The sequence below is a fragment of the Rhineura floridana genome, chromosome 18 (assembly GCF_030035675.1).
Source record: "Rhineura floridana isolate rRhiFlo1 chromosome 18, rRhiFlo1.hap2, whole genome shotgun sequence".
In the NCBI taxonomy this organism is placed as follows: Eukaryota; Metazoa; Chordata; class Lepidosauria; order Squamata; family Rhineuridae; genus Rhineura; species Rhineura floridana.
The window spans coordinates 8846429-8873747 of NC_084497.1; the positions used below are offsets into that span (position 1 = coordinate 8846429).

Below are 27319 nucleotides of genomic sequence, written 5' to 3' on the forward strand. Positions count from 1 at the left end.
CTTACAGCCTGATCACACTTAAATGTTCAAAAATTAAACAAATAATAAAAAATGTGAGAGAGGCAGGTCAGAGCAAGGATTCATGGTTTATTTAATCAAGCCCCTCAGTCACAGGATCAGGGATGCACTGCAACATGTTGTTAGCTTTGTACAGAGAAGTATTCAGTCATGTGACCCTCCTCCTTTCCCCCTCCCATGCTCCTCCACCTGCCTCTAAAGTGGTATGGTGCACACCCAGGTTTGCCACCTCAGTGAGGACAAGCCCTTTGATCAGTGAATCATACTCGAAGCACAGAAAGCTTTCCTCCTTCCTGTCACTGAAGTGCTCATGCAAGATGGAAAACCCAGTTGAGCCCTTTGGGTGGAGCTGATGGAGGGGGTGTGCTTCCCAATTCAAAAGAACGGTGACTCATACAGAGTTGCAACAGGAGACCTCTGCCGGTTTAATGACTCACCATGGTATGCCGTTTGGGGAACTTCTTTCTTTGGGGCTGAACATTAGGCCACCCTACTCTTGACAGCGTTTTTGAAATGCATCCTGGGAAATGCACAGACAGGTTTCACAACACACACACCCTAGTTCCCCTTTCCTTTTAGCTGATGTTCTCTGAGCGGCGGTGCCAAACCTCAGAGGAAACAGCTTCTGGTGCACCGCGCAAGAGTCAAAGGATGTGGATGATGGATGCTTTGTAAATAGTGCCTTGCGAGAGGAGAACGGAATCCAGTTTCAATGAACACAGGAGAGCCCTAGAAGTTTAGCAGCTAGATTTGGGGTGCTCTAGCAAACCCCCACTATTTACCAAGGTGGACGGACGGACGAAATCTGTCCATTTCCTCTTTGCTTCCCGTTTTGCTTCATCTTAACATTTGCCTCATTTCCTCATCAGTTTGCAAAGTAGTTTTCCAAAAGCCCTTGTGAAAATTCATCAGCCTATTAGTGTGCATTTCCCCTGACAGGCATAAAAACTTAAGAAGAGCCCTGCAGTGCTGGATCAGGCCAAAGAGGGCCTATCTAGTCCAGCATCCTGTCCTCACAGTGGCCAGGAAAAGGGAAACCTGCAAGCCAGACCCAAGCACAACAGCAACTCTCTCTGTTTGGGATCCCCAGCAACTGGGATTCAGAAACATTTACTGCCTCCAACTGTGGAGGGAAAACATAGCTAGTAGCCGTTGGTAGCCTTCTCCTCCTCCAAATCTAACCCTCTTTTAAAGCCATCCAAGTTGATGGCCAATCACTGCCTCTTGCAGGACAGGTTTTTCAATGCAGTTGAAAGATAGCAGCGTGTTGTTTCCAGAGGGGCAAATGAGATAGGTTTGCATCAAAATGCAAACTGTCCTGAATTTCTGCCCTGGCCCCTGTTTACCAAGGACAGCCCCTATTCTCCCATCTCTGCCCATTCATGGAAATTCACTCTCCATTTTATTTTCCCCTCTTTTTGTCTCTTGGGGGCCCCCTAGTTAGAATCGGGCAAACTGCTAGCATCATTGGGAACACGGGAAGGTGCCTTATGCCGAGTCAGACCATCAAGATCAGGATTGCTGACACTGATGGCAGCGGCCCTCCAGTGTTTCAGACTGGGGATGTTCCCACAGCCCTAGCTGGAGATACCATTGGGGATTGAACCTGGGACCGTCTGCATGCAAAGGAGGTCTTCTGCCCTTCCCCTAAAGATAAAGTAAGATTGCATTCTTCGTTGTTCTGAATAAAGGGCTGATTTAAATAGGAACCTAGGAGTCTTATGCCGAGTCAGACCATTGATCCATCTAGCTCAATACTGCCTACACTGACTAGCAGAGGATCTCCAAAGTTTTAGGCAGTCCTACCTGGAGATGCCATTGGGGATTGAACCTGGGACCTCCTGCATGCAAAAGAAATGCTCTATCACTGAACTATGGCTCATAGAATCATAGAACACTGGAGTCAGAAGGGGTCTATAAGGCCATCAAGTCCAACCCCCCTGCTCAATACAGAACCCAACTTAAAGCAACTTAAAGAATCCAACTGGAAGAATCCAACTTAAAGCTCTTCCCCATTATTCCAAGGTTTGGCTCCCTCTCTTTGCATTCTAGAAGTGAAATGTTGGAGTTGAGAGTTGATGCGCCTTCTCTGTAACTCACAAGGAGAGGTCAATATGTGTGCATTCCCCTGTTTCAGGTATTCAGACACCTGCTGGCCTCTGCTTTGAACTACTGATCACTTAAACCAGGGCTAGTCAACCTGGTGTCCTGCAGACTACTATCATCCCTGAACATTGGCTATGCTAGCTGCTAAGCTAATGGGCACCAGAGCCCAGTGGCATCAGGAGGGTCACCACAGGTGTTCCCCATCCCTTATCTAAGTAGCATTCTCTTCTGCACGCAAGGATGAAAGAATGCCTCTGTTTAGAAGAGGCATTCCCTCCTGACAGTGGGGAATGCCTCTTCTGAATAGAGGTGTTCCTTCTTCTCTCGAGTGCAGTAGGAAAAGCTACTTCTTAGAGCAGGGTGGCCCTCCAGATGTTGCTGGACTCCCACCATCGTCAGCTGAAACCACTGAGCATGCTGGCCACTGGATGTCCTACAACATCTGGAAGGCCAGAGCGAAGGAAGCCCTGATTTGGATACTTATTGTATACAATACATGCTTAAAGACAGAGCATGGAAAAGTTACTTTTTTGAACTACAACTCCCATCAGCCCCAGCCAGCATGGCCACTGGATTGGGCTGATGGGAGTTGTAGTTCAAAAAAGTAACTTTTCCAAGCTTTGCTTAAAGATGTTTATGAGAGGCGATATGCTTTTAAAGGTGCACCTTTAACTACATATGTGTAGACAAAACACATTAAAAAAAACAAATTAAAATGGAAAAGGAGCAAAAATGGAATTATAAGTCAAAAGATGTGAAAGGAGGCACTTATCAGCAATAGAAAGATCAACAGTTTGCCCAGTCTTAGATATATTCTGATGGCTGGTAAAGATCCAGCCAATGGTCTTTTTAAAAAGCTGGGTGCTGTATTTGCCTAAGTCTTATTGAAGTAGACAAATTGAAATCAATGGGCTTGGCTAACTTAAGCCCATTGATTTCAATAGGTCTACTATGAGCCTCAATCTTAATAGCATCAGAACAATTCAACAGACCAAGAACTGAGAGATTTCCTCACCATGTACAAACCACCTCTTAAGCAATCAGTAACATCTCCCGCTGGTTACTAGCAACGAAACTTCCCCTTCAACAGAAGTTAGGAATGGGGGAGAATTTTGACTCAGTTTACACTTAAAGCCAAATCTATCCAATCTGCACTTTCCGAAACAATATGAGCACCAGAACGCAGCTTCCCTTCGAAATTTGCACTTATATGGATTTTGTGATGTGGGTCTCCAAGCAAGCAGTTTTGACAAAAATGCATATGTCAGAGGCCAGCGTGCATAAAAAGGAATGTATTTGTAAAATTAGCATACAAAAATGCATTATCATGACAAGAAACAGCTTGCAAAAATGTCCACGTTAATCCAAAATGTGTTTATTGGGAAATATTTGCACTAAAACGCTGAAGGATTTTCGGGAGGATTCTTTTAAATAAATAAATAAAACCACAAATTGCGGCAGAAATGTGGACCACTGAATTTAAGACTGGGAAAATGAGAAATTAAGCGAGATGGACAGATCCTTCCATCCCTAACATGAGTAAAGAGCATCAGGTCTGGGGGCCAAATGCGGCCCTCCAGAGCTCTCTGTCTGGCCCTTGGAAATTCCTCAGGCTGCACCCTTCACCAGCCCTGCTTCACACCGTGAAAATGTTTGCCTCTCCGGAATGCATGCTTGAACTCAGATAATTTCTCTTGCTAGCCTGGATAGAGGACAGAGGGGTGTGCAGACACGAGCCTGCTGTACAGAGGTAAAATTTACATTCATTGCTCCGCCCAATTTTGCCTCTGGCCCTGCCCACTTTGCAACCGCCTTGCAAAACTCGGAGAGGTGCAGATTTCAACGGATGGCTGTGTTTTGATTTGTGTATTGTGTCAGAAAGTGCAAACTAGGTAGATTCACCTCTAATGTTAACTGAATCGAATTTCTCCTCTGTCCCTACTCAGGAGTAAGCCTCCCTTGAGCTTAATGAGGAGTTCTATTAGTCTATGCAGTTGAGATTGGCAAAAATGAGAAACTGTGCAAAACCGAAATTGACCGATTCGTCCAGGATTAATTTCTGATTTGCCTTTTCCTCTCTCGACTCACCATAGGGAAGCAAGGAGCGATTTCATTGGCAAAGTCACAATGTCAAGCAGAGCGGAGTGGATGACATGGTCCTGCTGTCCAAAATCAGTGAAGACGCCATTGTTGAAAATCTGAAGAAGCGTTTCATGGATGATTATATTTTTGTATCCTTTTCTCAGCCTCTTGGGGAAGAAAAGGGGGGTTCAAAACTCTGGAGAAGGTTTGAGCGTTCCTTTGGCGTACAATGTCTCTGGGATCCTTGCAATAATCTGTCGAGATATTATACACACTAACGTTTATTTGGAGTAAACCCATTGAAATGAATGACCATAACTAACTGAGGTCTACTGGGTCTACTACCAGGAGTAAAAATTAGCTGAATGCAACCCTAAGGACATTAGATTCTAGAAATGGCGTTATACACCAACAAGCCTTCAAATAATGGTTTCCTGCATTGCCCAGGGTGGCAAACAAAAGCACTAAAAACACCAACAGGGGATTAGACTAATCCATGGGGAGAAGGCAATCATTAGCTACTAGCCAAGATGGCTATGTTCCCCCTCCACTGTGGGAGGCAGTAAATGCCTCTGAATGCCAGTTGCTGGGGATCACAAGTGGGGAGAGTTGCTCATGCGCTGAGGTCCTGCTTGTGGGCTTGCCTTTGGGGCATCTGGCTGGCTACTGTGAGAACAGGATGCTGGACTAGATGGACCCCCTTTGGCTTGATCCAGTAGGGAAACTCTGACGTTCTTATGCTCATATAAATTGCTGCTAGCCATGATGGCTACTAGCTACCTCCAGGTTCGGGCCAGATGCCTCTGAATACCATTTTCTGGGGAAAGACAGCCGGAGAGGGCTTTCGGCTTCCCACCCTGCTTGTGAGCTTCCCATCAGCCTCCGATGGGCTACTGTGAGAACACAAAGCTGGCCCAGATGGGCCTTTGACCTGATCCAGCAGGGCTCTGCTTATGCCAACTGAGACACTGATCATCACACATACATATATCTCCCCATTCACCCAAAACAGACCCTGTCTGACTGGTTTAAGTTCTCATTTCGGAAAGCTTGCAATAAATTAACCAGCGTGTTGACAGCCTGACATTTATAGCCTCAGTCCTGCAACCCTCCTCCTGCATCACTTCCGTTCAAATACCCCTGTGGTTTGTGGTGAAGTCCCCCTCTTCCTCTCAATTCATCCTCTCCAAATTTGGCAGCCCCAGCAGAGGACTTAGAGCTGCCAGCCTCCTGTTGATTCTGGACAATTGTTCTCTCTGTGCCCCATTTCCCAAATTTGGGGGGGCACCAAATGAAGGGCCACAACCTCTCCAGCTCTGCTGAAAGAAGCCGCAGTTCCTTACTGCCTGCAAGAGATGGAAAAATGCCTCTATTTAGAAGAGGCATTCCCTCCTGAGTAGGGAGGGGGACATTGTCTGCTTCTCTTCTTCCGCCATCCCGCTTAAAAATATCACCACCACCACCCTGTTGCTTTCTCTGCTGCTGTTATGTAAATAACTTCTGTATTCAGGCGTGAGTCAGTCATCATCTCCACCCACACATTAGCAGATGTCCTAGATGCTACCAGAGGCCATGTTTGCTCCTGAATCCTGGATCAGGGCATAGCACTTCCAGGTCAGGATGGCGGAGATGTACCCTTGTAATTGCTGCGTTGAGTTGCAAGTGGAATCAGTGGCGACTGGTGCCCTTTTAGGACTGGTGGGGCAGAAGGCAAGAGTCAGAGCCAACTAATTCTAGTTTTGTCCTCATCCTCCACCCTGCAGAGGAGCAATTTTGAGACAGGAGGAAAACAAAGCTGGCAGACCCTGTCACACCCTGGACTGGGAGGCAGGCAGGCAGGTGGGATCTGGCTGAGAGCAGACTAAGGTTGCCCAGATGAAGCAGCCTCCGCTGGGTTTAAGACAAATTCACAAAAAATAAGGTCAGCATGATATGAGAGGATACTAGCCAAGGGAATTTAACGTGGTAAATTTGTATGGCAGAAATCCACCTTTTCCCTGGGTTATTTATTTATTTAACAAAATGGATTGGCTGCTTGATTGTAATATAATCTCTAAGCTGTTTAAAAAAATAGATAGATAGATAGATAGATAGATAGATAGATAGATAGATAGATAGATAGATAGATAGATAGATAGATAGATAGATAGATAGATAGATAGATAGATAGATAGATAGATAGATAGATAGATAGATAGATAGATAGATAGATAGATAGATATTTGGAAACATTCAAAATATAATTTTCATAGTCGGGGTGTATGTCTGAATGCTGGTTTCTGGAGCGTAGAGTGGAGACCTAGAATCATGGAATCATAGAATAAGAGAGTGGGAAGGGGCCTATGAGTCCATCAACCCGTTCCTGTTTGTCTGCATCCTTCTTAAAGTGCGTTGTCCAGAACTGGATGCAGTCCTCAGGATGATCCCTTTTTGCATCTATGTTTAAATTGTTTTGATGTTTTCAAAACGTTTTAAGGAGTTTTGCTTTTAAGATTCTTTTTAAGGTGTTCTGTTTTTAACTTGTTTTTAAAAGATGTTAGTGTTTTATCGCTTGTCTGCTGCACTGGGCTCCTTCTGGGAATAAGAGTGAGATATGATTTTAGTAAATAGATAATAAAAATAAATGGATAAGGTTTTAATACATCCCTTAACATGTGGCACTCAGACCTATATAGGACCTGTCCTCATCTCTGTCAACCCCTTTAAGCAAATGCCTTACTTTACTGATCGAGAGGTTGAACTCTACCAAGGAGCGGTAAGGAACAGGAAGGGGGATGGAAGAGGGGGGGCTGGCCAGTGGGCACCCTAATTTCTTAGGGTGCTGCTCTACTAGCCAAACACAGACACAGCATGATCAAGCGCTGGCCTAGGGCCTGCACCGGAAACGTGGGCCCACTGGCAAGGAACCCACACACCCCGCCTGCTCAACCTGCATCACCGCTGGCTTCTCGCTCCATCCTGGAGGGGTTGAGCAAGTGAACGGCAGCGGTGGTGAATGGGAGGAGCGGCAGCTGCCACAGCTGCCACAGCTGCCTGCTTGTTCGTTGGCTCAGTTTCTAGCCCTCATGGAGGCAAAGGTTGGCATGAACGTGTGTGGGGGAGGCCATCTAAAATCTCAGAAGGCGGAAAGGGTGGGTGACTAAGATTTCGAATGGATGGGGGTGGGTCTTTAAGAGGGCTGGGGAACCACAGACCCATGGTCTGAATGTAGCCCTCCAGGCCTCTATATCTGGCCCAGGCCGCACCCTCTCACTGGCACTGCTTTACGCCCTCCTTGAGTGCCTTTTTCCTGGCTGGGGTGTGCGAGCATGTGTAGAAATTAGCCTACTGTATAAAGGTAAAATTTGCCTTCATTGCTCCACCTACTCTTGCCTCTGGCATGTGGCCCCTGAAAGATTGCTCAGAAGGGAACGTGGTCCTCGAGGTGAAAATGGTTCTCCTTTCATGTCCCGTCCTTAGCAAACCCAGCATAAATCATTCCTCCTAACTCCGATGTTCAGGATATGAGTGCCAATCTTTATGTAGCCAAAAAGCCACACGCAAGAGGGACGCTTGGGGGAAGCCCCAGCTTTGCAGAAGTACAAACAAAATATTTAGGGGATGAAAAGAAAAGCTAAAAGGAGAGGAGGAATCCCCCCCAAACAGCCCAATGAGGACTGAGTATGTTCCGTGGGCATAGAAATAGCAACTTTGGGGGTGAGGATGAGAAAGGCAGGTGGAAAGGGGAATGAAGTGCCTTGAAGCACCTTGCACTGCAACATTTTGTTGCAGGTCCTCCTTGCTTTGCAAAGCAGCTCACACACGGAACAAACCGTTTGCTGGGTGCCTAGCGCTTTCCACAGTACAAGGAGACTGATCCTTGCCCCAAGGCGCTTACAGTCTAAAGTTAGGTGCAAAGGTAATCAGCAGAGGAAAGTGAGATGGGAAATGGAGGTAGGGAATAAACCAGGAAGAATCTGGGATTATTTCGGTGACAAATCCTGTGCCATAAGAAATTAGGCAATACAAGACAATGAGAGCCGTGTGCATCGTTTACAGCATTTTCTTGTTTGATGAGAAATTCGATTCAATTTGCATTTAAAGTGAATTGACCTAAACTATGAGAGACCAAAATTGACACGCCCGTTGCTATTCCTAGGTAAGCAGGTATAAGGATTCTAGCATCCAATTCTCTTGGCGCAGAATTCCAGTTTGTTTTTTTGTTAAGCCCTGATTCTATGCCTCTGACTCTAGGCTCAGTACGAGAATCCTCCCCACATCTATGCGCTGACGGACAACATGTATCGCAACATGCTCATCGACGGGGAAAACCAATGTGTCATCATCAGGTAAAACAATTAAAAATAAAATCAGAATCCAGGTTCCTGACAGCTAGGGCATCTGGTCTCATGACAAGTGTGTTCAATGAGGACTAGATTTGAAATCCCACTGGGTTATATTGGATCTGTTGCTGTCTCTCCCAGCCTGGCCTACCTCACAGGACTGTTGTGAGGATAAGGGGGTGAGGAGAAGACCATTAAAGCTTCCCTGACTTGCTTGCAGGAAGGGAAAGATTGCCTATCAAACACCGCCCAACATTTTACAGATGAAAATGGGCATCCTTGTGTACTTGTTACTCCTGGGTTGTTTTTTCATGTTCATGATGCATCATGCATTAATCACCTGCCCGTGTGGCAGACTCAAGGCACATCTCCACCTGCGTAAGAAAACCCTGGCAAAATTTCATGCCTTGCAAGTCAGCGAGGGAGAAAGCAATTTGGAGGGGAAAGGAAGTAGACGAGTATGTGCCTGCAATTCGCATGCCATTTGTTTACACCAATTAACATGTAGTGATATCGATTTGGAAACACTGAATAGAATCAAAATAGAAATGCAGCTCCCCCTAGTGGGGAAGAGACAGCCAGGTGACCAGTCTGCAGTCCTGGTGCTGATCACTGAGGATGCTCACCTTCAAGGCTTCAAAGAGAAGGTGCCTTCAAATGGAGGACTCTGCTCCATAAAATAGGACAAAAAGGTCGCCCTGACAGAGGCAAGTGGGGGGAGGGCACCTAGCAAAGTAGTGATGTGCATATTTGGGAAAATCACAATCACCATACATTTGCATAGTATTTGCATGAATTTAGCACAGGGACAGGGAACTTGTGGCTCTCCAGATGTTGCTGGTTTACAACACCCATCATCTTACCTGGCCGCTGGCCATGCTGGCTGCTGGGGCTACTGGGAGATATCTGGAGGGCTGCAAGGTCCCCACCTAAGAACATAAGAAGAGCCTGCTGGATCAGGCCAGTGGCCCATCTAGTCCAGCATCCTGTTCTCATAGTGGCCAACCAGGTGCCTGGGGGAAGCCCGCAAGCAGGACCCGGATCCTGAGGCTTCCGGCAACTGGTTTTCAGAAGCATGCTGCCTCTGACTAGGGTGGCAGAGCACAGCCATTGTGGCTAGTAGCCATTGATAGCCCTGTCCTCCATGAATTGGTCTCATCTTCTTTTAAAGCCATCCAAGCTGGTGGCCATTACTGCATCTTGTGGGAGCAAATTCCAGAGTTTAACTATGCACTGAGTAAAGAAGTACTTCCTTCTGTCTGTCCTGAATCTTCCAACATTCAGCTTCTTTGAATGTCCAAGAGTTCTAGTATTATGAGAGAGGGAGAAGAACTTTTCTCTATCCACTTTCTCAATGCCATGCATAATTTGATACACTTCTATCATAGCAGATATAAGGAGATATAAGGAGGCCTCTTGACCCTTCTGGGCCTTAATAAAAATGATCATCACATTGGGATGTGAAGTTCTGGCCACCAAGATTTAGCTTCTGGAGATATAAACACATCTGTCCTCTTCACTGAGCCGGAACCCTGTTGCCTTCTCTGAGATGAGTGTCTCGTTCAAGAATGTAGAGAGACACCACCTCAGAACCTTCTAGCTCTCCCTGATGAAACATCAGCAGACCATCCGGAACTATTAAGCAACTGGAAGCCTGCATACACACACAAACACACTCACACATACTTTTTTCCCTGCAGGCAGAAATGCTGTTTTTGCCAACCCTGCAGTGAGTTAGGGAGACAGCTGGTGTGAAAGGCGTAGGCGCCCTACCGAAACAGTATATATTTTTAGAGTTTAGAATTGCTGTTTTTCCCCCCGATGAGATCATTGCCACATATTTGTTGCAGAATATTGAGCAACTTCCCCATGAAGGGCTGCAATGCTCCGCAAGAATATTTGTGCTATCCTGAAACCAAAAGCAATGTTTCAAGAGGCAAAGTCATGCATCCCTTAATAACAGCAGAGGGCTCCCTGGGACCCCAATAACTTTGGTGCTTTACCAGATGTAACATATTCAGAGAAGTCCCATTGCAATTAACGGACGTGATTAAATTTGGTCCATTAAGTTCAACGGGTCTTGACCCTGCAGAGGATCATGAAAGGAGAGCGCTACCCCCACACCCTAAGGACAGGCCCTTCAGGAGCCCCTCTGGACCTCAGGGCCCTCAGCCAGGGCCCGACCTGGCCTCCCTTTGGTACTGGCACTGGTCCCAGGGTCAGTCCCTGGCATCTCCAGGAGGGGCTGCAAAAGGCTCTGGTCTGAAATCCTAGAGAGTCCATGGAGGCAACACTGAGTTACATAGACCAATGGTCTGAATCAGAGGCTGCGCACGCACATTTAAAGCACATTACTTTTCTCCCAAAGAACTGTAGTTTGTAAAGCTCTCTGAGGGGTAAACAACAGTTCCGAGGATCCTTTGTCATGTGCTTTAAATGTGCTTTAAATGTATAGTATGTAAACAGCCAGAGTTGGTATGTCAGCTTCCTGTTGAAACCAGCTCATTTTTTTATTTAATTTCATTTATTAGATTTATATCCTACCCTTCCTCCCAGCAGTAGTCCAGGGCAGCAAACGAAAAGCACTAAAAACACTCTAAAACATCATAAATGTGTTTTTTAAATTGCTAAATTTAAAACATCATAAATGTGTTTTTCAATTGCTTTTTTTAAAAAGGTGTTTTTAAATTTGTATGTTTGTTTTTAATGTTTTTAATTGTTGTAAACTGCCCAGAGAGCTTCGGCTGTGGGGTGGTATACAAATGCAATAAATAAATAAATAAAAACAGACTAAAACATGTTACAATAAAACATCTTTAAAAACATATTAAAACAAAACATCTTTAAAATATATATATTTTAAAAAGCTTTAAAAACATCTTTAAAACACCAATTCCTTCTTCAGAACCATGGGGACTAGGATCTTATTTTATTTTTAAACTGAAGGCTCGAACTCAGTGGCAGAACACCTGCTTTGCAGGTTCAGCCTCTGACACCTCCTGGTAGGGCTGGGAAAGGCCTCCGGCCTGAAGCCCTAGAGAGCTGCTGCCAGTCAGAGTCGACGATACTGAGCTAGATGGGGCGATGGGCCGACTTGGACATTCAGGCAGCTTCTGAGGTTCCAGTGTGTGTCTTGCAGCGGAGAAAGTGGCGCTGGGAAAACCGTGGCGGCAAAATACATTATGGGCTACATTTCCAAAGTGTCTGGAGGGGGCGAAAAGGTGCAGGTATGTCTTGCTGGCAAGTTGATTATCTTTTCCTTTTAGCCTTATCCCAAATCCATATTTAATTTTATTCTTGCCTTTTGCCTTATTTACTCTGCAAGGGGAGGAGAAAAATGCAATCCAGGTGCTTCCCCTGCGCTCCCCCCCCCAAAGTCCCAACTGGATCATTGGGAGCCTCTGGGCATCTCGGTCTAGTTTTGCCTGCCTCCGTCTTGCTCCGTTTAAGGGACGCTGATTTCTCTCCCCTCCAGCATGTCAAAGACATCATCCTCCAATCCAACCCGCTGCTGGAAGCTTTTGGTAATGCTAAGACCGTCCGGAACAACAATTCCAGCCGATTCGTAAGTCTTTGCAGGGTTGTTGTTTGGGGAGCAGACCCACGGAGCTGCCTTGGGAACCTTAGGTCTGGGGCCAAATGTGGCCCTTCAGGCCTGTCTAGCTGGCCCTTGGAACTCTGCCAAGGCCACGTCCCTTCACTGGCCACACGTATCCCTGCACTCTGATAAAGGCCTCTCGGTTGCCTGAGTGAAGGATAGAGAGGGATGTATGTGTAGAAATACCTACCAGGCCAAGTTCAAGGTTCTAGTTTTGGTATATAAAGCCCTATACAGTTTGGGACCAGGATACTTGAAAGACCGTCTTATCCCTTACATGCCCAGTTGATCACTGCGCCCTGCAGGTGAGGGCCTCCTGCAGATACCATCTTATCAGGAGGTCCGTTCTGCACGATATCGGAAACGGACCTTTAGTGTGGCGGTACCACCCTGTGGAATTCCCTCCCTTTGAATATTCGGCAGGCGCCATCCCTGCTATCTTTTTGGCGCCTCTTGGAGACTTTTCTTTTTCAACAAGCCTTTTAAGTTGAAAGCTATCCCAGTCTGTGTCTGTGTCAGAATTGCTTAATATGTTTTTTAATATTGTTTTTAACCCTTTTTTAAAAAGTTTTTAAAATGTTTTTAACGCTGTTTTGTCTTAATGTATTTTAAGATTTGTTTTGATGCTGTTTGAAAGTGTTTTTAGTGCCTTGTTTGCTGCCCTGGGCTCTTGCTGGGAGGAAGGGCGGGATACAAATTAAATAAATAAATAATAATGATGATGAAATCAGCCTGCCGGACAGAGATAAAATTTACATCTGTTGCTCCACACATTTATGCCTCTGGTCCCTGCCCACTGTTAGCATGTGGCCCCTGAAAAGTTGCTCAGGAGCAAATGTGGCCCCATACTAACTCCATGGGCCAGCAAAATGGACTCCCAAAACTACCCGCCCAAAGCAGTTCTACTCAGAGAGGAGCCGTTGAACTGAGTGGGCCACAGTTCATCATTTCCACTCATTCCAATGGGACTCCTCTGAGTAGGACTGAGGTTGGAGGCAACCCTGTTACCTCTCCCCAGGGGAAATACTTTGAGATCCAGTTCAGTCGTGGGGGCGAACCAGACGGAGGGAAGATCTCCAACTTCCTCTTGGAAAAATCCCGGGTGGTGAGCCAGAACGAAAGCGAGAGGAACTTCCATATCTATTACCAGGTAAGGGAGCCGACGGTGCAGGGTGTTGTCTGGAGATGCATGAGGCCAGCACCTGCTGAGACCCGGTCTGGTCACTGCCTGAGATGGGCGACTACCTGAGAACCACATGTGAACCGCCTCGGGTTTCTGGATGAAGAAAGGCGGTGTATATATTTGTAATAAAATGACATGAATGTGCTGCCAGCCTGAGCAGGATGAGCACATGCCATGCACCACTATGTGCCGAACACCCAGCCAGCAGTAGGCATGGCCAGGATCTGATGAGGGTCTCACCACCATCCCCTGAGCGTTTCCCCAGCTTGTTGATCACTAGCTTTATAGGTGCCAACAGGGCAATGTGCCTGCAAAAAAGGCAAATGTGATTTTAGCCTAAATTAAAGACCGTCCGTGGCACAGAGTGGTAAGCAGCGGTAACGCAGCCGAAGCTCTGCTCACGACCGGAGTTCGATTCCAACGGAAGGAGGAACTCAAATCTCTGGTAAAAGGGGTCGAGGTCCACTCAGCCTTCCATCCATCCATGGTCGGTAAAATGAGTACGCTGGGGGGTAAAAAAAGGCCGGGGAAGGAACTGGCAATCCCACCCCATATAAATGGTCTGCCTAGTAAACATCGCAAGACGGCACCCTAAGAGTCGGAAACGACTCGCACTACAAGTGCGGGGGCACCTTTACTATACTAGTAAAGTATAGTAAACTATACTAGTTCAGCACTGGTTAGGCCTCATCTTGAGTACTGCATCCAGTTCTGGACACCGCACTTTAAGAAGGATGCAGACAAACTGGAACGGGTTCCGAGGAGGGCAACAAGGATGATCAGGGGACTAGAAACAAAGCCCTATGCGGAGAGGCTAAAGGAACTGGGCATGTTTAGCCTGGAGAAGAGAAGACTGAGGGGAGATATGATAGCACTCTTCAGGTACATGAAAGGTTGTCACACAGAGGAGGGCCGGGATCTCTTCTCAATCATCCCAGAGTGCAGGACACGGAATAATAGGCTCGAGTTGCAGGAAGCCAGATTTCGACTGAACATGAGGAAAAACTTCCTAACTGTTAGAGCCATACGACAATGGAACCAATGACCTAGAGAGGTGGTGGGCTCTCCGACACTGGAGGCATTCAAGAGGCAGCTGGGCAGCCACCTGTCGGGAATGCTTTAAGTTGGATTCCTGCATCCAGCAGGGGGTTGGACTTGATGGCCTTACAGCGCCCTTTGAATTCTACTAGTCTAGGATTCTGTGACCACCCTTACTGTCAGACTGTACCCACAAGATATTATCTCTCCCAGAAACTGTCGTTCATAGCAGGAATTATTGCTGTGATTTGCAGGCCTGTTGCCTGTGTTTGTGTAGTTGCGTAAACTGTTTTCCCACCCGCTTCTAACTTTACAGCTCATTGAGGGGGCCTCACAAGATCAGAGACATAACTTGGGGATCATGAGCCCAGATTACTACTTTTATCTGTCCCAGTCAGAAACGTATAAAGTGGATGGTACAGACGACCGAAGCGACTTTCATGAGACCATGGTAAGCGATCCTATGAGATGGAGGGTGCGGGGAGCGGTTTGCTTGGCAATTCACACATCCTGAGCCAATAAACAAACAGGAACGCTGGTATTCTTTGAAGAAATCAGTACCTCTCCGAATGTAAAAACAGGCAAAAAATGTCTCAAAGGTGTTGAGATGCAACTCAACTTGGGTGGCTTTAAAAGCTGATCACAGCAAGAGAACCCTCACGTTTCCTAGATTGCCTTTCTGACCTAACTGATGCTGACCTTCCTTCAGGTGTAAACAGAGACTCTCAGGGTTGCTGACCTTTTTTCCCCCTTTGTCGCCCTGATCTTGGAGAGGAGGCTGTGACGCCCTTCCCTGGCTCTCCCTGTCAGGTTCCTACCTGCGCGTGGCTACTGCCTGTCCCTAGGCACCACCAGGGACTCCACCAGTCCGGACCGCTCTCTTTTATGGTTTCTCTCCCCGCTCTAGCACAGATCTCAACAGATCCCCCTGCTAGGCAACCACCAGTCACGTCCTAATACTAGTATTCCCAGAGACTCTGAATACTGGTATTGTTATTCTCTTCACCGCTGCCACCATTTGTTACAGTTCCCCTTCAGCCTTGGTCATTACCTTACCCTCCCTTCTGGTCTGTGAAACCCCAGCCAAGGATCAGGCCTTTGGTAAACCAAATTAAGTATTTATTAAAGATAACAAAGCTAACAAGATTAACAAGATTTCTTCTTAAGGCACATAAGCATATGGTTTTACTCAATACTAATCCGAACTCCACCCCCCTCCTTCTCCACTCTCTCCTGGCAAACCACTCTCTCAAACCCACCAAACAACCCACTCTTTCTCTTCTCCCCCCAGATTCCACTCTCACTCTTCCTTTTATACATTCAGCCATTTTAAACACTCAGCCAATCATCTAACATTCTACTGCCCATTCACTCCCCCTCCTCTTTCACTCCACTTACCATGTATCTTCTAAACAACCAACACTTACCATATATGCATTAATATAGGAACATCACAGAGGCGTCTTTCCTTTGCCTCTTTCTCCTGCAGCAGACGGCAAGGAGCAAAGATGGCTCTTGGCATTCCCGGCCTCACTAGTTAGAGCTTGAACTTTTTGTATCAAGTATGTATGTCCTAAATAAACAAGTTTTCTCATCTTCCTAAGCCTAAAGTCTCAGTGTGACTTAATCCAGGAAAGCCGTGCTGGATTCACACATACACACAGCTCAGCTACTCCAAGCTTACTCTGCTAATAAGAGCCTCAGAAGAGCCCTGAAGCATGCTCTGGCCAAAGGGGGGCATCTAGTCCAGCAGACTGGAAGGATGCAGACAAATTGGAACAGGTTCCGAGGAGGGCAACAAGGATGATCAGGGGACTGGAAACAAAGCCCTATGAGGAGAGACTGAAAGAACTGGGCATGTTTAGCCTGGAGGAGAGAAGAATGAGGAGAGATATGATAGCACTCTTTAAGTACATGAAAGGTTGTCACATAGAGGAGGGCCGGGATCTCTTCTCAATCGTCCCAGAGTGCAGGACACGGAATAATGGGCTCAAGTTGCAGGAAGCCAGATTTTGACTGGACATCAGGAAGAACTTCCTAACTGTTAGAGTTGGATTCCTGCATTGAGCAGGGGGTTGGACTGGATGGCCTTATAAGCCCCTTCCAACTCTACTATTCTATTCTCTATTCTATCCAGTGGTCAACCAGATGCCCCAATGAGAAGACCCCAAGCAGGACCTTAGCTCAACAGCAACTCTCCCCTCTTGTGATTCCCAGCCATTGGTCTTCGAAAGCATTTACTGCCTCGGTCAGTGGAGGTAGAACTTAGCCATCATGGCTAGTAGCCACTGATCACCTCCTCCTCCATGAATTGGTCTAATCCCCTTTTAAAGCCATCCAAGTTGGTGGCCATCTCTACCTCTTGAGGGAACAAGTTCCATAATTTTAACCATGCACTTGGTTGTGGGAGTGCTGGAGTTTTGACCGATTTGGAGTCAGTGCTGAATTTTCCATTTATTTGCTCATTATCTATTGTTGCAGGTCGGATTTTTATGTAGTGGCTTTCCACGCCTAATGGATTTTTTTAACCCTAATCCTTCAAAATATTGATATAAATATTAGTGTTTTGCGAGGGGGGGAAGCCTGTAAAAGCAACAGCTAGCAGACAACAAACTCGAATTGATACCAGCCAGTTAGGGCGATGAAATGCTTTCCAACTGACACCAGCTAACGGATCCCATCCCTGCACTGGATGAAGCAGTCCTTCCTTTTATCTATCCTGAATCGTCCAGCATTCAGCGTCATCAGATGCCCACAAGTTCTAGTGTTATGAGAGAGGGAAAAAACTTCTCTCTATCCACTTCCGCCATGCCGTGCATAATTTTAAACACCTCTTATGCCTTTTTCCTAAACTAAAAATTCCCCCCAAAATTGTAACCTTTCCTCATGCTCTGATGCAGTTCTCAAGCCAAAAAAGCGCGTACAAACAGCGAATATATTCTTGGAAACAATACACAACACTGCATTATATTAGGGCAAATTGACTGCAGAAATACAGACGTCAGGGAAAATTTGTGCACAAGGTTAGGAGAAAATGCCTCAGTGTTTTCACTCAGGCTTTTCTTTTTTTGAGGAAAAAATTGCAAATTGATTTAGAAATGGGTCGGACTGAGGGTTAAAACTGAAAAATAGGAAACGGAGGGGGGATTCATCCATGCCTCGTGATCATAGGTAGCAATAAGATTTAATACTGTGCACTTGAAATTCATGCTTCAGTACATGAATCTCTCTCTCTCTCTCTCTCTCTCTCTCTCTCTCTCTCTCTCTCTCTCTCTCTCTCTCCTCCACTGGGCCCATCAGACTGCCATGGATGTGACTGGCATCACTGGCCAAGATAAGCAACTTGTCCTACAGATCATAGCTGGCATCCTTCACCTGGGGAACATCGGCTTTCAGGAACAGGGCAATTATGCCCAGGTGGAGAGCCCAGATTGTGAGTAATTGCCTCAGGCTGATCTAAACCATTCAAGATAGATAGATAGATAAGATAGACAGATAGGATAGATTGGATGGATGGATGGATGGATGGATGGATGGATGGATGGATGGATGGATGGATGGATGGATGGATATCAGATCCTGGGGTCCACGTGTGGCCCTTCCGGCCTCACCCTCAGAACTCTCCCCAGGCCATACCCCCTCACTGGTCCTCCTTCACAGCAGGATGGACAACAAAGAGGTGTGTGTGTGTACAAACTAGCCTACTGCTCCACCTACTTTTGCCTCTGGAAGGGAATGTGGCCCTCGGGTTGAGAAAGGCTCCCTCTGCCAAGTCATCACCAAAGACATGTTATGAAGTGCAACTCAAGGCCATAAAATGTAGGAGACCTTCAGGAAATGGGAGGTTTATTTACTCCTTAGAATTTTTTTTAATCCAATCTGAGGGTGCTGCACATGGTTCTCTGTCTACCCACCACCCATATTACCCTCACAACAACCCTCTGGGGTAGGTTAAGCTGAAGGAGAGTAAGAACATCAGAAAAGTCCTGCAGCAGCTGGAGCGGTCCAAAGGGAAGCCATCTAGTCCAACCTCCTCTTCCCGCAGCGAATGTCTCAGCGGGAAGCCCCCAAGAAGGACCTGAGATTGACTGTCCCAAGGCCACCCACTCTGAGATTCCTGGCTAACCGATTATTTGAACCTGTGCTTCCCCACACCTAATCCGGCACCGGGTTTTCATCTCACTCTCTGTTGAAACAATCTCTTGAGAACCATGTGGGGGTATTATGCTGGACTTAGACCGGAGAGAGCATGGGTTTTAATCTCCTGCTCAGCCCCAAAAACTCATTAGGTAGGCTTGGGCCATTCGCTTCTTTTCATACACTGACCTGCCCCACAAGGTTGTTGTGAAGATCATCTTGGAGGAAGGAGCTGTGGATGTGTGCAAAACATTATGGGTGACCGCAAGTCCCGCAGCGCCCAGCAACCCTGCTGTGCCATCTAGGGATGCCAATGCAGTCTCCCACCCTCTCCTCAGTGCTCGCCTTTCCCGCCTACCTCTTGGGGATTGACAAGAATCGGCTGAATGACAAGCTTACCAGTAGGAAGATGGACAGCAAATGGGGCAACCGGAAGGAGTCCATCAACGTGACCCTCAACGTCGAGCAAGCTTCCTATACTCGTGATGCCCTCGCCAAGGGCTTGTACTCCCGTGTCTTTGACTTCCTTGTGGAGGTGAGCACTGGCCTTGTTCTGGTCTAGGACTAGAACACCAGGGGAGGGTGGGACATCTTGGGGAGTGGTTTTGATTATTATATTATAACGACAACAACAACAATAATAATGGTTCTTTGAACGCCAAATATGGGTGGCAGTGGTGGCTCCATGTCAGTGGGGGAATCCTCTCCAGGTTTTAGTCCAAACTTTTAACGGTGCTGTCCAAAGTGCTGAACCTGGGAACAAGTTTCAGAACCTTGAACAGCTCCTGGCAAGGCCAGCTAGGCTCAGCACTCGGGACAGCTCCTTGAAAATGTGGACTAAAACCCAGAGCGGATTCCACTGCCCCACTGGCAGGGAGCCACCAGCCGGCAATGATGGATGGATCAAGGAGTTGAGAGAGCTGGAACAAGACGGGGAATGATTTGTCATGTCCACCTCGAGCAGGAGATGGGGGGTGTTGTTTTTGTGTTTAGAAGGCTGGACTGGTTGATAGCCAGTCGATCGCTCCCCACTCCCTGGTTTCTCGTCCCTCAACTCTGCCTTCTCGCAGCACCTGACAATAAACCTTCCAGCATGTGTGATGCTAAGGTGTCCCCTTCCCCACCAGTCCATCAACAGGGCCATGCAGAAGCCAAATGAAGAGTATAGTGTCGGCGTCCTAGACATTTACGGTTTTGAAATATTCCAGGTAGGACTCTTTCTTCAGAAGACCTCTCAAACTGGCCAGTGGGACTCTCTTGAAGCCACGCCCCCTCTCCTCAGGCCATGCCCCTTGCCACCCCTGCTTTGCATCTTCCTTGAGGGTTTGTGCCTGGCTGGAACCAGTTCTCAAACTCCAGGCATGCTTCTCACTTGCCTGGCTGGAGGACAGAGAAGGGAGAGTGCGTGTGTGGGCAAAGCCCACTGGGCAAAGGTGACATTTGCATATGTTGCCACACCCACTTTTGCCTCTGGCCCCACCCACCACTGGCATACGGCCCCCCGGAAGGTTGCCCAGAATGGAAGGTGGCCCTTGCTCTGCCAAAAGGTTCACTGATCCCAGCTCAGAAGATGCAGTGACTGAATCCCCTTGCCACAAGAGAGTCATCACCACCACTTCCAGTCCGAATGGGGCACGCCTCCGCTCTCCCTGACGGGCAACATGGAAAATGATATACCCCCTTTTCTCTCTTCCATCAGAGAAACGGCTTTGAGCAATTCTGCATTAACTTTGTGAATGAAAAGCTCCAGCAGATCTTCATCGAACTGACCCTCAAAGCAGAGCAGGTGAGGTCTAGGCAGGCGGGCTGGTGGGGAGCCTCAGACCAGGGGACTGAAAGCGGCCCTCCAGGCATCTCTTTCTGGCCCTTGGAACTCTCTCTAGGCCACGCCCACTACTAGCCCTCCTTGTTTGCCTGGAGGGGTGTGTGAGTGTGTGTGTAGAAACTAGCCCATCGTACAAAGATAACATTTGCATTTTGCCTCTGCCCCTGCCCACCACTGGCATGTGGCCCTCGGAAGCTTGCCCAGAAGAGGATGTGGCCCTCTGGGCTGAAAAAAAAGCTTCCAATCGCTGGTCTACAGCATGCTATCTATGGAATGCGGCAGATTCCCATGGAGGTCTCTCCTACAAGTTTCCACCTTTTTCCCTTAGGAAGAGTATGTGCAGGAAGGGATCAAGTGGACCCCCATTGAATATTTCAACAATAAAGTTGTCTGCGACCTCATTGAAAACAAGCTGGTAAGTGACAGGGAAGGGATGAATAGGAGATTACTCAAAATTGGTCTAGGGGGCAGTTGCATGAGGATGGGACTAGATACCACCCTGTGGCTCCTTCAAGAGGAACAGCAGAGGGATATAAATTGAATACCCTTTGGAATTCCCTCCCGTTAAATATTAGACAGGCACCATCTCTGTTATCCTTTTGGTGCCTACTGAAGACTTTCCTCTTTCAACAAGCCTTTTATGTAGAAACCTTATCCCAAGTCTGCATCTGTGCTGGAATTGCTTTTTAATAATATTAATAATAAATCAGATCAGATCAGTAGACACCCCACATGGCATTCTCTAGATATTGTTGGACGGCCAGGGACGATTGATGATGATGATGATGGGAGCTGTCATCTGACAACATCTTGGGGGGCACAGATGAACCCCGTCCCTGATGTAAGAAATAGTGTTCTCTACTGCAGGGGCTCCCAAACATATACTTTCCAACAAAGATCAATACAAAATGGATGTTTTACCGGCGCATGCATTGAGAAGCACTGAAAAGGTTGCATTTTACATGAAAAGTGTGTCTTTTATATTAAAAAGCATGCACAAAATCTTTACAAAGAATTGTCTCCAACAATAGACACAGAGTAGACCCACTGAAATTCAAGGGCATGACTACCGTAGGGCCATTAATTTATGTGGGTCTACTCTGGGTAAAATGTTGTTGGATACAACCCAAAATGCATACAAGAAGACAGGACAAAATGACATGCCAGGGGATGGGACAGGACAGACCTTTGACTGAATGCCAGCAAGGCTGAAACAGGATGGAATTAGTTGCTCAGCCCCTCCCTTTTCTCCCTTTGCTCCTCCCTTTTCTCCCTTTGCTCCTCCCTCTTCTTCCACCTCCCAGAATCCTCCTGGCATCATGAGTGTCTTGGACGATGTTTGTGCCACCGTTTACGCCAAGGGTGACGGGGCAGACCAGACTCTTCTACAGAAGCTCCAGTCGGCCGTAGGGACCCACGAACATTTCAACGGTTCCAGTTCGGGATTCATCATCCACCATTATGCTGGCAAGGTCTCTGCAGCACTCAGTGGCAATAATCATAATCATAATCATAATGCAAAGCCATAAATGTACATGGCACCTTACAAAGAACAGGTATGAGAGGTCTCTGCCTCCAAGGGGCTTACAATCTAAAACACAGGCAGAGGGAAGGAGAGGGAAATGGAAACAGGGAGGTGTTAATTGCACTCTTTTCCATTTCAATTCTGCAGCCTCCGTAGTTGTGAAATCCCACATCCCCAAGAGATTGTCAGCCCTCTACTGGGCAGAGAAGGCTATCAGTGGCTACTAGCCACAATGTTCTCCCTCCACTGTCTGAGGCACTAAATGTCTCTGCATGCCAGTTGCTGAGAATCACAAGTGGGGAGAGTTGCTCTTGTGCCTCCCTTTGGCCTGACCCAGCAGGGGAATCTGGATGTTCTTCTATCCTTGCTGTCATTTGGGCAGGCTCTAAATTCTTTATGCAGGACTGCTTTTAGGGAGGGGGTGTATGGAAGGGTTTCCACAGGGGCCCGTCCCTTTTTATCAGGATGGCCGGCTGAGGGCACTGCATGAGGAGAAGTGAAGCGTTTCACTGCTACTCCGGCCACCAGTGAATCGTTGTGATGTCGGTGACCTGCCAGTTTGTTAACAATAACAATTAATGACATTGGCTTAGTAGCAGTTCGTCAGACCATCGGTCCACCTCACTTGGTATTGGCTATGCTGACTGGCACTGGCTCTCTAGGATTTCAGACAGCCTTCAGAACCCTGGGCCTTCTGCGGGCAAAACAGATGCTCTACCCCTGAGCCACAGCCTTTCCCCAAGTTCCCCAGCCCTGGTCTAGAGGAATATCCAAAAAAGGTGACGGCAGGCCCAGAGCATTCGAGGCTCAGCCTGAAAGCATCTGGAGAGTTTTCCGATAGTTAATTTCTCCTGATGGGACCGCCGCGATACTGACTGTTGCCCAACTGTGTTTGCAGGTGTCCTATGACGTGAGCGGCTTTTGTGAAAGGAATCGAGACGTGCTCTTCACTGACCTGATAGAGCTGATGCAAAATAGTGAATTGTGAGTCCCTTGGGGGGGTCAGGGTCTGGCTGTCAACCTCTGTTAGGAGGCAGCAGGAGGTTGGACTCATGGGATGCAGGACGGGGAACATCTGTGGCCCTCCCAACGTTGGACTACAACTTCCATCCTCCCTGACTGCTGGCCGTGCTGGCTAGTGCCGACGGGCATTGTAATCCAGGAACATCAGGAGGGCTGCAGGTTCCCCATTTAAGGAACCCTCATCCCTGTGCTAGATGGGTCTTCCTCGTCTGATCCAGCAGGGCTGTCCTTAGGCCCTTATTAAAAGGGGCGTAGACAAATGGGTGGAGATTAGATCTACCAATGGCTGTGAGCGAAAATTGATCTATTAAATCGAGCCTCTGTATTCAGAGACAGTCTACCTCTGAATACCAGTTCCTGCTGGAAAAAACATCAGCAGAGGGCTGTTGCCTCCGTGCGCTGCCTGTGGGCTTCCCAAAAGCATCGGGTTGGCCGCTCGTGGGAGCAGCATGTCGGATTGTCAGCCTTTCCTAACTTGGTGCTGTACAGGTTGGTGAATTCTCAGTAGCCAGCACGGCCAATGCTCGGGGATGATGGAAGCTGAAGTGTAGCAACATCTGGAAGGCCATAGATGACCCCCCCTTCCCTGATCTTACAAGTAGCTTTTCCTGTTGCATGCAAGGGATGGAAGAATTCCTCTATTCAGAAGAGACATTCTCTCCTGAGAGCGGGGAATGCCTCTTCTTGGATCTGGGACGGGAAAACTTGTGGTCCACCAGAGGACATTGTTGGACTCCACATCGGTCCTAGCCACCATGGCCAACGATCCGGAGGGGAAGGCTGGATGAGGCAGGCGTGTGGTCTCATCATTCAGGAGGACTCTCCTTACGTAATCTTATCCGCTACCCTAGTTCGCTCTTTCAGGAAAGGTGGGGTCTTTCTTGGCTCAAAGTAACCAAGCCCTCAAATGGGTTCCCTTCCCCTTTGCCTCTCAGTGGATTCATCCGGATGCTCTTCCCAGAAAAACTCGACGCAGATAAGAAAGGGCGGCCCACCACTGCCAGCTCCAAAATTAAGGTAAACTCGTGTTCGGTTCAATTTGTTTCCCAGCTGAAGCTGCAAAGCTTTTAAGGGGGAAAATAAAAAGCTATCCATATGTGGTGGTTGTTACTCACATGCAAGTCATAGAATCATAGAGTTTGAAGGATCCGCAAAGGCTGATGCAGGAAATGCACTGCTACAGGATCCCTGATAGGTTGGCCACCCAGCCTCCATTTTAAATCCTCCAGTGCAGGAGAGTCCACTGCCTTCCAAGGCAGTCAGTTCTACTATACAACATAAGAGCATAGGCTGCTGTTTTATTTCCATAAGTCCAGCCTTCTGCTGAGTACAAGATCTGCAACGCAGGATCTTACAACTTCAGCATCCCTGAGAGGTAGCCGTCCACCCTCTGCTTAAATACTTCCAGCGATGGAGAGCTCATCCCACTCTCAAAGAGCTCACACCATCAGGCACTTTCGTCTTCTCCTTAGCTGAAATCTGCTTTCCTGCCATTTTCGCCTGTTTCTTCTAGGCCTGGCTTTTGGAGTTCACTGGAACTGAAGTTCTCCTTGAACTCCTGGTTGCCATCCTTCAATGAACCTCCATTTGTTTTAGTTATTCCTTTTATTGCATTCATATCTCACCTTTCCTCCAAGGAGCTCACAGCAGCGTGCAAACGTGGTTCTCCCCCTCTTCATTTAATCCCCACAATAACCCTGTGAGGTAGGTTAAGCTGAGAGACAGTGACTGGTCCAAGGTCACCCAGTGAGCTTCGTGGCTGAGTGGGGAATTTGAACCCTGGTCTCCCAGGGCCTAGTCCAACACTCTAACAACTGCATCACACCGGCTCTCACTGATGCTGGACCACAACTCCCCATCAGGTAGCATGGCCAATCATCAGGTGCGGTGAACGCCCTCCAGTTCCTACAGGCTATATACTCGTCATAGACCCATCTAAGTCAATGGGCACGTCGAGTGCCCTTGATTTCAAGGGATGGACTCTGAAATATGACTTAGTTGAGGCAACCCAATGTTAGTCCTACTCAGAGTAGACCCATTGAAACGTATGGGCACAACTAACTCAGGCCCATTCATTCCAATAGCTCTACTCTAAGCAGAACTTAGTTGGGATAGAACCCTATCATTCTATGCTTTGGGGAACGGTGTAGGTTGTAATCAACTAAGTCCTACTCAGAGTAGAGCCATTGAAATGAATGAACCCAGGTTAGCCATGTCCATTAACTTCAATGGGTCTACTCTGAGTCGGACTAGCATTGAGTACAACCCGTTGTGTGTCGTATAGAATTCAGATTTTTAAAAACAGCGGCAACAGAGGATTCCTAATGCAACCATTCCGCTTTGGGATCAGTGGAGCAGAAAGACCAGGAAACCCGGAACTCTGAAATCCAGGGAGAAAACTGGATGGAGGAGCACTTCAGAGGGTTTTCTGAAGGCAGCTTGGAGTGAGATACGATGGTGGGATTTGCAAAGTGGGCCAGGTAGAATCGTAGAATCATAGAATAGTAGAGTTGGAAGGGGCCTATGAGGCCATTGAGTCCAACCCTCTACTCAATGCAGGAATCCAAATTAAAGTATCCCTGACAGGTGGCTGTCCGGCTGCCTCCTGAATGCCTCCACTGTTGGAGAGCCCATTGGTTCCACTATCATACCGCTCTAACAGTTAGGACGTTTTTCCTGATGTTCAGCCGAAATCTGGCTTCCTGTCACTTGAGCCCATTCTTCCACGTCCTGCACTCTGGGATGATCGAGAAGAGATCCCGGCCCTCCTCTGAGTGACAACCTTTCTGGTGCTTGAAGAGTGCTGTCCTGTCTGCCCTCAGTCTTCTCTTGTCAAGGCTAAACATGCCCAGTAACAGCAAGGCTCTTGGGTCTTCCCCAACAGAGACAGGCTAACGACCTCGTGAACACGCTCATGAAGTGTACGCCCCACTACATCCGCTGCATTAAGCCCAACGAGACCAAGAAACCCAGGGACTGGGAGGAGAGTAGGTAAGGACAGAGAGGGGGATTGTGCCATGTGGGCAGATCTCCATCAGAATTGTGAACTAGCCGCAAAGCTTAATGTTTCTTGGGGTACCCTTGCCCTCACTTCTCTGATTCATTCCCCCACTTTTCCCTCTCTCCCTTTACCATCAAAGTTTCGATTGCAAGATCCTCAAGGCAGAGACTTGTTTAATTGCATTCACAGCGCTATAAAAATGCAATGCATTTAAACAGTTAAATCGCTTCTATTTAAAATATTGTGTTCGGCCAAAACAAATGTCCCAGGTTAAAGAGATTTTTTAAAAAAATATATATATTATTTTTAATACAAGGGCTCGTAAACACTGCAGATGGCAAGTGCCAATAAGAGATAGTGACTCTTTTTAGATAAAGCACTCCCTCCTGTGCGTGTGAGAGAGAAGGGGGATGACTCATCCTAGAAGAGGCATTCCTTCCTATTAAGTATAGAAGGGGGATGTCTTGGCTTAGAAGAGGCATTATCTCCTAGGTGTGAGAGAAAGGGAGGTGCTTGATACTAAAAGATGCATTCACTCCCATCCAGTAGGGTCAGGAGAATGCCTCATCTTGAAAGAGGTATCCCCACCTGTGTGGGAGATAAAGGAAGAGGCATTCCATCCTGTGTGAGAGAGGAGGAATGCCTCTTCCAAAGTGATGCTTGCTATGACACACACATGCATCATATAAAAACAGAAGACAGCAGGGCTCTTTCTCCCGTTGCATCTGCCTCTCCTAGGGTAAAGCACCAGGTAGAGTATCTGGGCTTGAAGGAGAATATCCGAGTCCGTCGAGCCGGCTTCGCGTATCGCAGGCTTTTCCAGAAATTTCTGCAAAGGTAAGACCACCTTGATAGGTGCCAGGATGAGACAACGAACTCTGGCCTGGGGGGTTCCATGCCTGGGAGGTGTGCTAGAATTCCGCCCAATTTGGATTTGGTACCAAAATATCCATTAATTCACGTACTCACTATCGTTGCCGATCAGATTTTTATGTAGTGATTTTCCAAGGCTATTTTCAGAAACAGATTAAGAAGGAAAATCTGCATCTAAAATATTGATATTATAATGGATATTTCCTTCAATTTCCCTGAATCTATTGACATTTTCTTTCAATATATTGATATTAATATCAATATATTTTCTGGGGGGGGGGAAGATCGGTAAAAGCGGTGGCTTGCAGACAAAGAACGAACACAAATTTATACCAGCCTCTTAGGTTGACGGAATGCTTTCAAACTGGCACCGGCCAACGGATCCCATCCCTAGTGTGCTGTGACCCGGCTCCAGTGGCCCTCTTGCTGCTGTGCCATTTCTCTTTCCCTCCCCTGCCCACATGGCTCAGCAAAGGGGATTCCATGCCCCCACCCAAAATCTTTTCTCTCTCCAGTCTCCCAGCTCAGCTACACAGAAGCTCTGGGGTTCCTTAGCTATTCCACTGTCTAGGCTGCTGCGTGCATGTG

The 27319-nt window shown here is 47.3% G+C and overlaps 1 protein-coding gene across 1 annotated transcript in view; it reads left to right on the forward strand.

Annotated features, from left to right (window-relative positions):
- The window catches only part of MYO1F (myosin IF), a 59639-nt gene that overhangs the window by 10014 nt on the left and 22306 nt on the right, over nt 1-27319 (forward strand). The window contains exons 2-18 of the mRNA XM_061601343.1: nt 4218-4355; nt 6872-6961; nt 8440-8534; nt 11668-11755; nt 12004-12093; nt 13145-13276; nt 14664-14798; nt 17648-17780; nt 18823-19019; nt 19612-19692; nt 20184-20270; nt 20638-20724; nt 21614-21781; nt 22733-22818; nt 23793-23874; nt 25742-25848; nt 26597-26695. Of these exons, the coding sequence (XP_061457327.1) occupies nt 4218-4355; nt 6872-6961; nt 8440-8534; nt 11668-11755; nt 12004-12093; nt 13145-13276; nt 14664-14798; nt 17648-17780; nt 18823-19019; nt 19612-19692; nt 20184-20270; nt 20638-20724; nt 21614-21781; nt 22733-22818; nt 23793-23874; nt 25742-25848; nt 26597-26695 (1895 nt within the window). The remainder of the gene's footprint in view (nt 1-4217; nt 4356-6871; nt 6962-8439; nt 8535-11667; nt 11756-12003; nt 12094-13144; nt 13277-14663; nt 14799-17647; nt 17781-18822; nt 19020-19611; nt 19693-20183; nt 20271-20637; nt 20725-21613; nt 21782-22732; nt 22819-23792; nt 23875-25741; nt 25849-26596; nt 26696-27319) is intronic.